General features: G+C 41.9%; 1 protein-coding gene across 1 annotated transcript in view; it reads left to right on the top strand.

Moving 5' to 3' along the window:
• Positions 1-11,244, top strand: part of slc4a1b (solute carrier family 4 member 1b (Diego blood group)) — a gene marked incomplete at both ends in the record, with an annotated part of 37,659 nt that extends 26,415 nt beyond the window's left edge. The window contains 7 exons of the mRNA XM_083910672.1: positions 190-438; positions 507-596; positions 681-847; positions 945-1,186; positions 1,272-1,441; positions 7,668-7,841; positions 11,164-11,244. Coding sequence (XP_083766798.1) covers positions 190-438; positions 507-596; positions 681-847; positions 945-1,186; positions 1,272-1,441; positions 7,668-7,841; positions 11,164-11,244 — 1,173 coding nt within the window. The remainder of the gene's footprint in view (positions 1-189; positions 439-506; positions 597-680; positions 848-944; positions 1,187-1,271; positions 1,442-7,667; positions 7,842-11,163) is intronic.
• Positions 11,245-12,996: the final 1,752 nt, after the last annotated feature.

The following is a 12,996-nucleotide window of genomic DNA, read 5'->3' as shown; positions in this document are numbered from 1 at the left end:
TCTTCCTGTTAAAAGGCAGTTTTTCTCTCCACTAATGCCTAGTGTTTGCTCATTGTGTGAATTGTTGGGTTTCTCTCCTCTCCATGATGTTGTCTATGTACAGTGCCTTGAGATAATATATGTTATGATGTGGCGCTTTACAAATAGATTGAATTGAATTGAATCTGTTCTCTTTTAACTTCTCTCCAGATCTTTAACTCACATCCACTGATTCTGAATTACGATCAGCTGAATGCAACTATAGAAAATCCCTGGCAACCAAAAATGGAAGAGACCATCATTTATGACAATAATACCGGTAATACAACTATTATCATCAGCACCATCAAGCCTCCTTACCCCAACACAGCTCTGCTCTCCATGTGCCTCATGTTTGGCTGTTTCTTCATTGCGTTTTTCCTCCGTCAGTTCAAGAACGGGAGATTTCTCCCTGGAAAGGTAAGTTGGGATGATTTTTGTTTTGATTGCAACAGATTCGTGATTTATTCCTTGTAATTGGTCAACAGGTGAGACGTTTGCTTGGTGACTTTGGTGTCCCTATTGCCATTTTCCTCATGATTGTCCTGGACTACAACATTAATGATACCTACACTCAGGTTGTATCTTGTTTTATTAGATTCCAGGTAATTGCCTGAACACATACAGCACATAATAATACAGTAGTGTTTTTTCTGGCACAGAAACTAGTGGTTCCCAAAGGTCTGGCGGTGTCCAACCCAGCCAAAAGAGGCTGGCTGATAAACCCATTTGGAGAGCACCAGACCTTCCCTGTGTGGCTGATGTTTGCCTGCTGTGTCCCAGCTGTGCTCGTCTTCATTCTCATCTTTCTGGAGTCTCAGATCACAACGTGAGTCTCTACATATCATCCACTGTGAATACAAAAATACAACCTCAGAGAATAGGATTTAATTTGATGTTTGATTTGATGTTGCTTCTGTCAACAGTCTGATTGTGAGTAAACCTGAGAGGAAGATGGTTAAGGGCTCCGGTTTCCACTTTGACTTGCTGCTTTTAGTCAGCATGGGTGGATTCAGTGCGATATTTGGTGTTCCATGGCTCAGTGCTGCCACGGTGCGCACTGTCACCCATGCCAATGCCCTCACTGTCATGAGCAAAGGACCAAAGCCTGTGATAGAGAAAGTGATGGAGCAGAGGGTCAGTGGTATTCTGGTGGCTTTGCTGGTTGGTACGTACTTAAGTGTATCATGTCAGATTATTATCTACCATCTCTCTGACTAGTCTCTATTCTCTGATTGTTTGTCTGTATTAAGGGTTGTCTATTCTGATGGAGCCGATCCTCAAGTTGATCCCCATGTCAGCCTTGTTTGGGATTTTCCTCTACATGGGAGTCACTTCTCTAAATGGTATCCAGCTGTGGGATCGTATGCTTCTTCTGTTCATCCCCAAGAAATATCACCCTGATGAACCCTACGCTACCAGAGTAAGAGTCCTCTTATGACATAATCATCAAAAGTCCAGTGTGTAAGAATTAGTCACTCAGCTGAGCAAGGATGCAAGGATGCCGTTTTGGCCAACTTCAGATTCCCCTAAAAAAGGAACCAATCACAAATCCCTGGCACACTATAGAGGCTTAATATAAGGACAACAGAGAAGCAATGTCTAGCAGCTTTTGTACACATTCAACATGGCAGCCATGGAACAGCAGTCTTTCGATTCTGCTGTTGCTTCCATTTTTGCGACTTGCTCCACGGAAAGGCATTAGACGGTTTACTAGATAGGCATTGCTGCTTGAAAACTACAGCAAGCACGTTTGTTGACTTGTTTTCCGTCACTCTGCATACGTCACACGGATCAGTGGTTTAACTTTTTTTACTTTTTTATATAAATATGGAGTTTATATTTTTCAATCAAAAAAAAGTTTGCTTCAATCAAAAAAAGAAGTTTTAATCAAAAAAAACCTTCACTTCAATCAAATAAAACCTTTTTAATCAAAGAAAAAAATTGTTTGGATGCAAAAATATATTTGAGACTCAAAAAAATGCATTTGAACACAGTTTTTCTTTGATTGAAAATGTTTTCTTTGATCGAAGTGAAGGTTTTTTGGTTTGGAGCAAGTTTTTGATTGAAGTAATGCTGTTTTGCGTTTGGGCCATATTATGGGTAGGACATTTGTGTCTTAATTATTCAATCGCAAAAAAAGTTGCTTCAATCGAAAAAAATATTTTCAATCAAAGAAAAAGGTCAGACATGTTTGAGTGACAAGTGTCTACACTAATGATGTCTTTCTGACAAGCAAGTCATGGTCGCCAGCAAGTCAGGTCGCAGTGCAGTGGCAAAACAGTATTAAAATGATTTGTGTCATGTTATTATCCCACTCTGTTTGATATTTCGATTAAACATAAAGCTTGGTGTTAGATATCTCACGCCGTAATAGTGCACGAAGGGCTAGCTGATAACGTTAGCCCATGGCTCTGCACACTGAATGAATTGTTTATTTTACTTAAGTACAGAGGCTTGCTATGTGCTAGTGCTATGTTATTTTATAATAAGTAACGTCATTAGTGGTCAAACAACAGTCCACAGGCCAACTGTTGCCCGCAGCCCTGCCTGCTTAGCAGCAACAGGTAATGCAGAGCCTGTCTTCTCACACAGCTGGCCACAGCTGGTACAGCTGTTTGACTATCTCGCTCTCTTGTGCGCGATAGTCAAACTATCCATCATGGGTAGTCGTCTCCCCACCATCAAACGCTCACAGACACAGAGGCAGATGTTTTTATTTTGAGAGCGGGACATACTTATGCCGTTCCATACGGGAACGACGAAACCTCCCCCCGGTGAGGAGGAGGTGGCCAGCGGGTGCGAGAGAAGGCGCAGCGAGTACACAAGTCTGCGGCCCCGGGAAGCGGCGAGGTCCGGGCGGGGGGCGCTGTAAAGCAGACAGCCGCCTGCCACCTTCGCTCCGAGCCTTTCCAAGCCGACCTAGAGCCGGTCGCGGCGCACCGCCGGTGGAGAAAATGCACCCGGCGGGGGGCCAGCCGACAGCCGGGGGCGAAGAAGACCCCGCAAGGGAGCCCTCTCCGCACACTGGACCCTAGCCTACAGGCAGGGCTGCGGGCAACAGTTGGCCTGTGGACATAGTTGGTGTAGACACTTGTCACTCAAACATGTCTGACCAATGGGGAAGCACACGCCCACTGCGAAACGTTTGTGTCAAAATTATTCCATAAAAAAAAAACGACTTCAAAACTTTTTTCACTTCAATTCAAAAAAAAAAACGACTTCAAAACTTTTTTCACTTCAATCAAAATAAAACTTTTCAATCAAAGAAAAAAGTGTTCAAATGAAATTTTTTTGAGTCTCAAATATATTTTTGCATTCAAACAATTTTTTTCTTTGATTGTAAAGGTTTTTTTTTGATTGAAGTGAAGGTTTTTTTGATTGAATAATAAATTAATAATAATAATAAACACAAATCTAACTCCATATATATATATGTCTTGGACACTCGGGTGAAGAGAGGGGCTGAGCTGTCAACCGATCACCACCTGGTGGTGAGTTGGATCCGCTGGCAGGGGAGGAAGCTGGACAGACCCAAGCGCGTTGTGAGGGTCTGCTGGGAACGCCTGGCGGAATCACCTGTCAGGGAGGTCTATGGCGTCATTATAGTGCCATATTCCGCGAGCATAAAAACATAATCAGCGAGCAGAAAGACCACTCTCCGCGCGCTCGCGAACACTCTCCGCGCGCTCGCGAACTCTCTCCGCGCGCTCGCGATCTCTCTCCGCGCGCTCGCGATCTCTCTCCGCGCGCTCGCGATCTCTCTCCGCACGCTCGCGGTCACTCTCTACGCTCTCGCTGTTTCTCTCTATAACTTCTGCTCGCTCGACTTTGCTGACTTTTGGCACTGGGGGGCGGGTATTGAATAGACGCCCCGTAACACCCCTCCTTTCTGATTGGTCACTTAAACGCCTGGGTCAGAGCCAATCCGAGGCAGAGTAGGGCGGGTCATCATTGCAGTTGGTGGCAGAAGAATGTGATTTAGAACGGAGAAAAAATAAGTAAGTAGAGGAACAGACAGATATTTAAATTAAGAACTTGCTTCAAGGGAGGATGGAGGCTCCTTGAAATCAAAGCACATGGGTTATCAAAACAGACTAGACTTTCATAGTTCCCATAGTTTCTGTAGTGGCCGTTTGTCAAACAAATAATGATTTCAAATCAAACTTCAAATTATGTGAATCAAAAGGCCACTGTTGCACAGAATAACCAAAACTAACTACTCACTAAACAAAAATACTAAACTAAACAGCACTAAATAATAACAATAAATAAATAGCTCCAACAGTTTCTATGGAAGCAAAACGTGTCTAACATTTAAACTGAAATGCATTTGCATTTCATGTTAAGAATAATAAATCAATCAATCAACCTATTTTATTAAAATCTCCTTGTCTTTTTCATTTTTATTAAAATGTCCTTTTCTTTTTCATTTTAATTAAGTGAAAGAATGAGTAGTTTTGAAAAAGTCAATTTTATTTATACTACTCATTCTTTCACTTTTTTCTCTGACATCTCCGTCCGCCGTTCTAAATCACATTCTTCTGCCACCAACTGCAATGATGACCCGCCCTACTCTGCCTCGGATTGGCTCTGACCCAGGCGTTTAAGTGACCAATCAGAAAGGAGGGGTGTTACGGGGCGTCTATTCAATACCCGCCCCCCAGTGCCAAAAGTCAGCAAAGTCGAGCGAGCAGAAGTTATAGAGAGAAACAGCGAGAGCGTAGAGAGTGACCGCGAGCGTGCGGAGAGAGATCGCGAGCGCGCGGAGAGAGTTCGCGAGCGCGCGGAGAGTGTTCGCGAGCGCGCGGAGAGTGGTCTTTCTGCTCGCTGATTATGTTTTTATGCTCGCGGAATATGGCACTATAATGACGCCATAGAGGTCTTCAACTCCCACCTCAGGGAGAGCTTTGACCAGATCCCGAGGGAGGCTGGAGATATTTAGTCAGACTGGACCATGTTCTCCACTTCCATTGTGGACACGGCGGTTCGAAGCTGCGGCCGTAAGGTCTCCGGTGCCTGTTGCGGCGGCAATCTCGAACCCGCTGGTGGACGCTGGAAGTAAGGGATGCTGTCAAGCTGAAGAAGGAGTCCTATCGAGCCTGGTTGGTTTGAGGGACTCCTGAGGCAGCTGACAGGTACTGACAGGCCAAGCGGACGGCTGCCCGAGCAGTCGCAGAAGCAAAAACCCGGGTCTGGGAAAAGTTCGGGGAGGCCATGGAGGAGGACTACCGTTCGGCCTCGAAGAAATTCTGGCAAACCGTCCGGCACCTCAGGAGGGGGAAGCAGTACTCCTTGAGGAATACTTTGAGGATCTTCTCAATCCCACTTCCCTAGAGGAAGCAGAGGCTGGGGACTTAGAGTGTATCTTGGGGTCTTGTTCACGAGTGAGGGAAGGATGGAGCGTGAGATTGACAGGCGGATCTGGGCAGTGGCCGCAGTAATGCGGTCGTTGTATTGGTCTGTTGTGGTGAAGAAGGAGCTGAGCTAAAAGGCAAAGCTCTCGATTTACCGGTCAATCTACGTTCCTAACCTCACCTATGGTCATGAACTTTGGGTTATGACCGAAAGAACAGGATCCCGGATACAAGCGGCTGAAATGAGTTTTCTCCGCAGGGTGGCGGAGCGCTCCCTTAGAGATAGGGTGAGGAGCTCTATCACCCGGGAGGAGCTCGGAGTAGAGCCGCTGCTCCTCCACAACAAAAGGAGACAGCTGAGGTGGCTCGGGCATCTGTATCAGATGCCCCCTGGACGCCTCCCTCGGGAGGTGTTCCGGGCATGAGACCCAGAGGAAGACCCAGGACACGGTGGAGTGACTACGTCGATCGGCTGGCCTGGGAACGCCTTGGGGTCCCCCCGGAAGAGCTGGAGGAAGTGTCCTGCGAGAGGGAGATCTGGGCGTCCCTTCTCAGACTGCTGCCCCTGCGACCCGGCCCCGGATAAGCGGTAGAAGATGGATGGATGGATGGATATATATATAGATAGATAGTCAAACATATGTGGAAGACTGTAATAATAAAATAAGCTTATACTCAGTTTAATGTTGAATATAATGCTTTGATTAGTATAATTATTCCCAAATATTTTATTAGTATTATTGTTATTGTTATTATTATAAAGTATTCTGTCTATATTCTACCACCTCACTGGCAGCTGTGCCTCAGCCGCACACTCTTTAAGAAGAAGAAAGAGGAGGTAATGTGCTATGGTTTCATTTAAGGATGGGACTTTTTTATCGACAATCAGGACTTCGTCAATCGACTCTCAAAATGTCTGAAATTCCCATCCCTAGTTTCATTGTAATATGATATTAAGTGGTACATAAATTGAATGGAGGGCCGCAATCAAAACCTCTACAAGTTGGAAACTTCTTCTTAGGGATTGACCGATATGGATTTTTTCAGGGCCGATACCGATACCGATTATTAATAACCAAGCGAAACCGATAGCCGATATGTAGAACCAATATTTATTTGCAGTAAAAATTTACATTTTGGTGTCAAAATTTAGAGAAACACACCTGGGATTAAAATTAATACAGTAAACTGTTTGTTTACACACAAATGGCCTAACTTTTTGTAAAATGACATGAACACATAATTAACATAATCACATAATCATTAATGTATTTGCAGGTATTACACGCTGCCCTTCCTAGGGTTGGCTTTGTGAAATACTGCCATACTGTACTTTTCACCCTTCTTGGATCCACCCATCTGTAATGAGGATTTAGAAAAAGAGAGACAAAAAGAAAGAGTGAGAATTAAAAAAGAGAAAATATATTTTCATTTATTAGAGCAAAACTGTCTATTAAACTTCCTCTCCACTACATAATATTATTATGATAGCCTACATGAATAACATTTAATTAATGATGTCTTATGTTCTCTCAGGTCGGCTACATCTGATCCAGCCTGGTTAAGAGCAAACCAATAAAGAGGGTGGCCAGAACCTTGGCTCACTATATTGATTTTATAGATTTATTAGTTATTTATGTAAAATTTTACATAAAACAGCATAATGAGTAAATAAAGACACAACTTTCAGTGCTTAACAGAGTTTTTCACTTATAGTTCCTTATTTATTATTATATTTATTTATATATTTTAAAAAAACTAAGTCATATTCGGAATCTCAGAACATTAAATGTACACTCTTGTGCTTAGAACTGTATGTCATATTACATAAATAAGAATAAGGCACTTGGCAATCTCTCCTCCGTGTCTGTGGTGCTGCATGTAGAGGCTTCAGTGTGGACTGATTGGCTGTCACTGACTCACTTGCGCCAAGTAGCCAATCAGTGAGGGTTGTGGGCGGGACATTGTTACACAACCAAGAGAGTGGTGACTTCAGGCAGAGACGCTGCATCAGAGCCAAAGGAGCGCGTTTTAAAATACATTAATTAAATTTATCGGTAAAAAAAAACGGCCAATGCAGATTATCGCATAAATGCAGAATATCGGCCAGACCGATAATTGGTCGATACCTACTTCTTCTTTTACTATTACTATAGGTGGTCTTTTAAATGGTGTTCTGTCAACTACCTTATATACTACAATACAGTGAAGTAACAACAACAATAATAATAATACTATTCATTATTTCAGTCATAATCTTTATTTCAGTTTGTGTTTGTATTTTGGGCGCAGGTGAGCACAGGACGGATGCACTTGTTCACACTCATCCAGACCGGATGCCTAATAATTCTTTGGATTGTGAAATCCAGTCCAGTATCCCTGGCACTTCCTTTCATCCTGATCCTCACCATCCCTCTACGCATGCTCATGACTGGGCGTCTCTTCTCTGGAACGGAAATTAAATGTGTAAGTGGCTGCAGTTCATTCCAGAAATGTATAATATGGACATTTGGATGCATTCCAAATTTCATGCAATGGATGCTCTGCCCTGATTTATTTTGAAATCTACAGAGATACAGGAAACAGGAAGTAGATAAAAGACCACTAGTAAGATGATGGTAGTACCAGAGGCTGCAGTTTCCAAATTTCTAGGACCCTAGTTTTAAAGGTTTATTCCACCAAATATTAGGGCAGCATGTTATAGATCGCATAGGACCCTAGTTTTAAAGGTTTCCCATCCATTATATACTGCTATATGTGTCCAGCCATGGCAAACACGGTCACAAGTCTACTTCGGTTCTTTTGGAGTTATTTACATATTCTGAAAGTGTGATTTCAGAAAAGCTTTCCAACAATGTCAAACACATGATGACAAGATGTGGCCATTTGAATGTAGGCACTCCTCAAACTGCTTTAGGGAGAAATTCAGCCTGAAAGATTTTGACCTACTTGAGGAGCCAGGCCAATAGCTGCTCATTTGCATCACATTTACATGGTCACAACCCCCCACCCAGTCTAGCTGTCAGTGACATCTGATATCTATTAGCCCACAGGACAGAAACAGTGTAGCAGTTTGAAAACAAAGGAATGAATGTAGTTCATGTCAATGTAGTGTTATTTGCCTTAAGTACTTCAGTGGACTGATAAGAATCAGAATTTACTTTATTGATCCCCAGAGGGAAATTCTTCTGTTACAAAAAGCACTTGAATAAAAATGAGAAACAAGGAAGGTGAAAGGTAGATACATACTTCAAATATCAAATAAAATATATCTAAGTGTGTGAAGGAGAGTTCAATATTTTCCAGACCATGGACTATATTATCATCTTCAGTACCAGTTCCTCCCCCACAATGTGGCTGTACCCACTCTGTCCATCACAGTTCATATGCGGGCTAAATGTACAGGACGGGAAGACTGTCAACCTGGGTTGCGCAGTAGCTGAAACTCGATAGGCTCTGCATCACTGTGAGTTTGAGCAAGCACCACACCTGGTCTGTTGGCATCAAAGCTTTGACAGAATAGAAGCACACAACAGGATATCTAAAACATGGCTCACTGTTCACATGGAACACTATTATGTCCATTCATGATTTTTTTATTTCTAAAATGCAGAAGTTTGAATATAAATACCTAAAGTGCTGATAACTCTTGATCTGTCGGAGCTTTCGGAAGTAGGGACTCGGATGGATCTGCCAGTCGGCCTTTACTATCACTCTGCCATCTGCCGTTCCAACAAGCTGCGGAATATTGAGCCGACTTTCAGGAGAGCTGTGTTCCACTACCTGTTGACAGCAAGAACCACAATGAAAATAATTATTTTACTTTTCCAAAAAAATCAAATTTTACACATTACATATTGCACTATTGTATAGAAATCATTTTTTACACATACCAAGAGCCTTTGCCGACCTCATGCATAGACGCCACACTGAGGCCTTGGACACATGGGTTGGTAGCAACTTCATATGCCAATCCTTATGCCCAGGATTCTGAAAAAAAAAAAAAAATACTTGTTTCAGATCATGGTTCATGTTAACAGGCACTTTATCACTGAATCAGTATAGATTGATCAGTAGTATTGCTTGAATTATGTGTGAATGCCACACCTTTATGTGCATGAATGCACGTGTAATTAACACATTCATCACACATTGTGTTAATCATGTGTGATTCATGCATGCAAAGGTGTGGTATATACACATAATTCAATGCAATGTTAGGTCTAGGACACGGGAGTTTCGTCTCAAAGCATATGAATTATCAAACTGAACCTGCGGGTGTACAAAATCTCAAAGAGGGCCGTGATATGCTCCCCTTACGGCTTATAATACGCTCATCTGACCAAAAACAAGTTTCGAAGTGCGTATTATTTTTAACACGGCAATAGTGAGCTAGCCAATCTCTAGTATAGCTAATAACCGTTATGGCAACATAAAGCATCATTCTCATTGTTATAATACAGTGCCGAGCTAGCGAGCTAAGCAAGCTAGCAAGCATAGCTAATAACAATGTAGCCAAACGGCGTTTCTTATATAAGAAACTGAAAGGTATTCCGGCAGACTTCAGTGCCTCCGATCAGATAAGAGGTCCGGGTGTGCTTCCTTTTCGTAGCAGTCTGTTTGCCTCCAAATGTCCAATTAGATAGGAGATAGAGCGGTGCTGGCGTCACGTCATCATCTCAGACAACTACTGTGTCTGTCCTGCTCTCTTTCAACCGCGGAATAATCCATCTGTTTGTTGTTTTTGTGACGATGAAGTCTGCTAACACGTTAGCATAAAGATCGCTAGCTTAAAATGCTAACAGTCCACACACCAGCAGTGATTATGCTTTCTCTGTCCTTGTGAAGAAGCTCAGCCACAGCTGACTTATTCTCCGGTTTTCTTTGCCTTCCTTTGTCAAACAAAGCTTTGATGATGACTACTTTGATGATAATCACGCTTTCATTTCGCATTGCACTGCACACACAAGTAACTGCTGGAACTTTCCAGACTCTCTCTCTCCCCCTCCCTCTCTCGCTGTACGTGCATATTAATTAGCCATGTGTATTCTCCGTGATCGTCAGCTGATTGGCTGAAAAAGCAACAAAGGCTCTGGAATGTGAGATCGTCACACCCAAACTAGGAGTGATTCACAGCGATAAAACAACCTTAATTCAAACACAAAGTTTATGGTTTTAAGACCCACAATACTGTGATTTGAAGCATGTAGTGGCTTCCTCAAAACTAAAACTTATGTAATTTTGAAAATAACAGAAATCCCTTATTTTGAAAAAAAAAACTTTTTCCTGTTTTTTCTCGCTTTGCCGACTTGTTCCCGCTTGGTCCGTGGCGGGTCACATATACCGCTTTATCCTCCACCTGAGGTTCGCGGGGGGTGCCTCAGCTGACATATAGGCGGGGTACACCCTGGACCGTTCAATAGTGTTTTAAAGATTTATTCCACCTAATATTAGAGCAGCATATTCAGGATCTCATTTCTTGGAACCTAGTTTTAAAGGTTTATTCCACCAAATATTAGGACAGCTGTTTTAGGGATCACATTTACTATTCTCTTTTCGAGTTTCACTCTAATTCAGTGTCATTCTGACTTACCTGCTAAAAATAATTTATGAAAGGAACAAGCACTCTCATTTTTTGTCTCTTAAAAAGGAGTTTGGCTAGCTTTTATTTGTGTGTACACTTTGGGAGCAAAACCCATAGAGAGAGTAGTACACGCTATCGTGGTTATGGAAACAATATATGTTGAATGTGTATGTGTTCTTAAGTCCTTTATCATATCTGTTTCAGTTGGATGCTGACGATGCTAAAGTGACGTTTGAGGAGGAGCCGGGACAGGATGTATACTGTGAATCTCAAATGCCATTGTAGATGTTTTCCACAGATACCCCATAAATCTTAAATTCTGATAAATATATATACATATTAAAATATAAAGAATATCTCATGTTAATTTAGTTACTTCATATGAGGGGAAAACGATTTCACTTGATTTTGTATCAAAACAAATATTTGGAATTTCATTGAGGACAAACAAGTTTTCAACTGTCACCCATGTTAAATATTTGCTTTGAGTTGATTCTAAAACCTTGTGCCTTACAATTTTTTATTAATACAATAGATGAACAAAACATTTCACAGCTTAAAGTATGGCTATATGACTGAACTCCAAAAATTAATGTAAAGATAAATAAGTGCCAAGTACAAATAAGCATTTTACTAAAAACCTGAGAATACTTAAGTTTTTTTTGTTGTTATGTACTTGATGAATAAAATCCAAACTCTATTTACCATCTACCTTTCACGACTCCATTTTTGTATCAAAAATATCTGTGTTTCAATATTATACAGCTGTAACAAGGGGGGGCAAGGGGGGGGGGGGGGCTGCAGCTGCCCCCCTTACTTTTGTGTTTTAAAAACTTTACTTGTAAAAACATCCGCCACGATGTCCACAAGCTTTTCAAAGTATTGAAACAAACAATAAATTGATCAAAAGTCAATAATTGTAAATATAATCCCCTCACTCACTTAGCTACAGCCCCGCCTTCTCGGCTTGTCACCTCGTCTCCAGCGGAGCTGCCGCTACTTCTCTGAGGACCTTCCCGCCGCTCTCCGTCTCCTCCAGCCGAGGCGCTGCCTCTCTCCAAGTCTCTACGTCGTTTTTCCTATAAGGGATGAACGTAACAAATATATTAAAACCATGTCATGTTTTAATCCATAACGTTTACACAGGGTTGCTGTCAAAATGATCCAGTAATAATTTAGTAATGGAGGAAATAAATCAGAGCCAGCTCAGGAATCAAACAAGGAAGCTGTGTATGTGTGTGTGTGAGAATCTTGTACAAGAGGAGACATTCACAGAGTAACATACAGGTCCTGTTAGCAGTGAAGACTCAAAGATCTAGTGGAAAATTGCATGTATCTGCCTTTCAGGGTGTGTCATATGTATACTAATTACCACTTTATAACCTCCTACAGCAAAGGAGGAAACAAGGGGGTGTGCGACACCACCATTTGTGTCGTAACCTGACATAAAACAACACAGGTCACAAATAGTAGGGTGACCATATTTTGATTTCCAAAAAGAGGACACTCGGCCCCACCTTGAGACACAAATTCAGACAGGCTTCTCAGAGGTTTATGAACATGCTTTATTATGCCTCAATGGTGCAAAATGAACTTCTGTAATGAAATCAAATCAAATATGTAACTACCTGTAATAACCTGTAACAAAATAATAGCTCTCTTTTCAAATAAATAAATAATATGGAAATATGACCTCTTCTGTGTTAGAAAATCCAGCTTTAAATATCTCTTCAAGGTAATAAGATAAATAATACATTAAAACAGTCTCACAAAGATACTAACCTAACTCAGTCAACTTTGCAGAAGAACTCTCACCTCGCACAGCTTTTTTATGTTTTTCAGTATCCATGTGAGCTTTGAGATCTCCAGAACCTTTATTAGAAACTGAAACATATGTGCCAGCTTTGCACACAGTGCACTCCCACCGGTCCCGACCGGGACGGTACGTGGGAAAGTTTTTTTGTAGTTCATCTGTGAAGCTGCACTTACGCTTCGGCATTTTGTGTGCAATGCTGCTCCGCTGTCTGCTCTGTTGCC

This window comes from Microchirus variegatus (assembly GCF_963457635.1).
Source record: "Microchirus variegatus genome assembly, chromosome: 2".
NCBI classification, from domain to species: domain Eukaryota; kingdom Metazoa; phylum Chordata; class Actinopteri; order Pleuronectiformes; family Soleidae; genus Microchirus; species Microchirus variegatus.
Note: the sequence above shows the minus strand (reverse complement) of the source record. Positions and strands in the feature narration are given on the sequence as shown.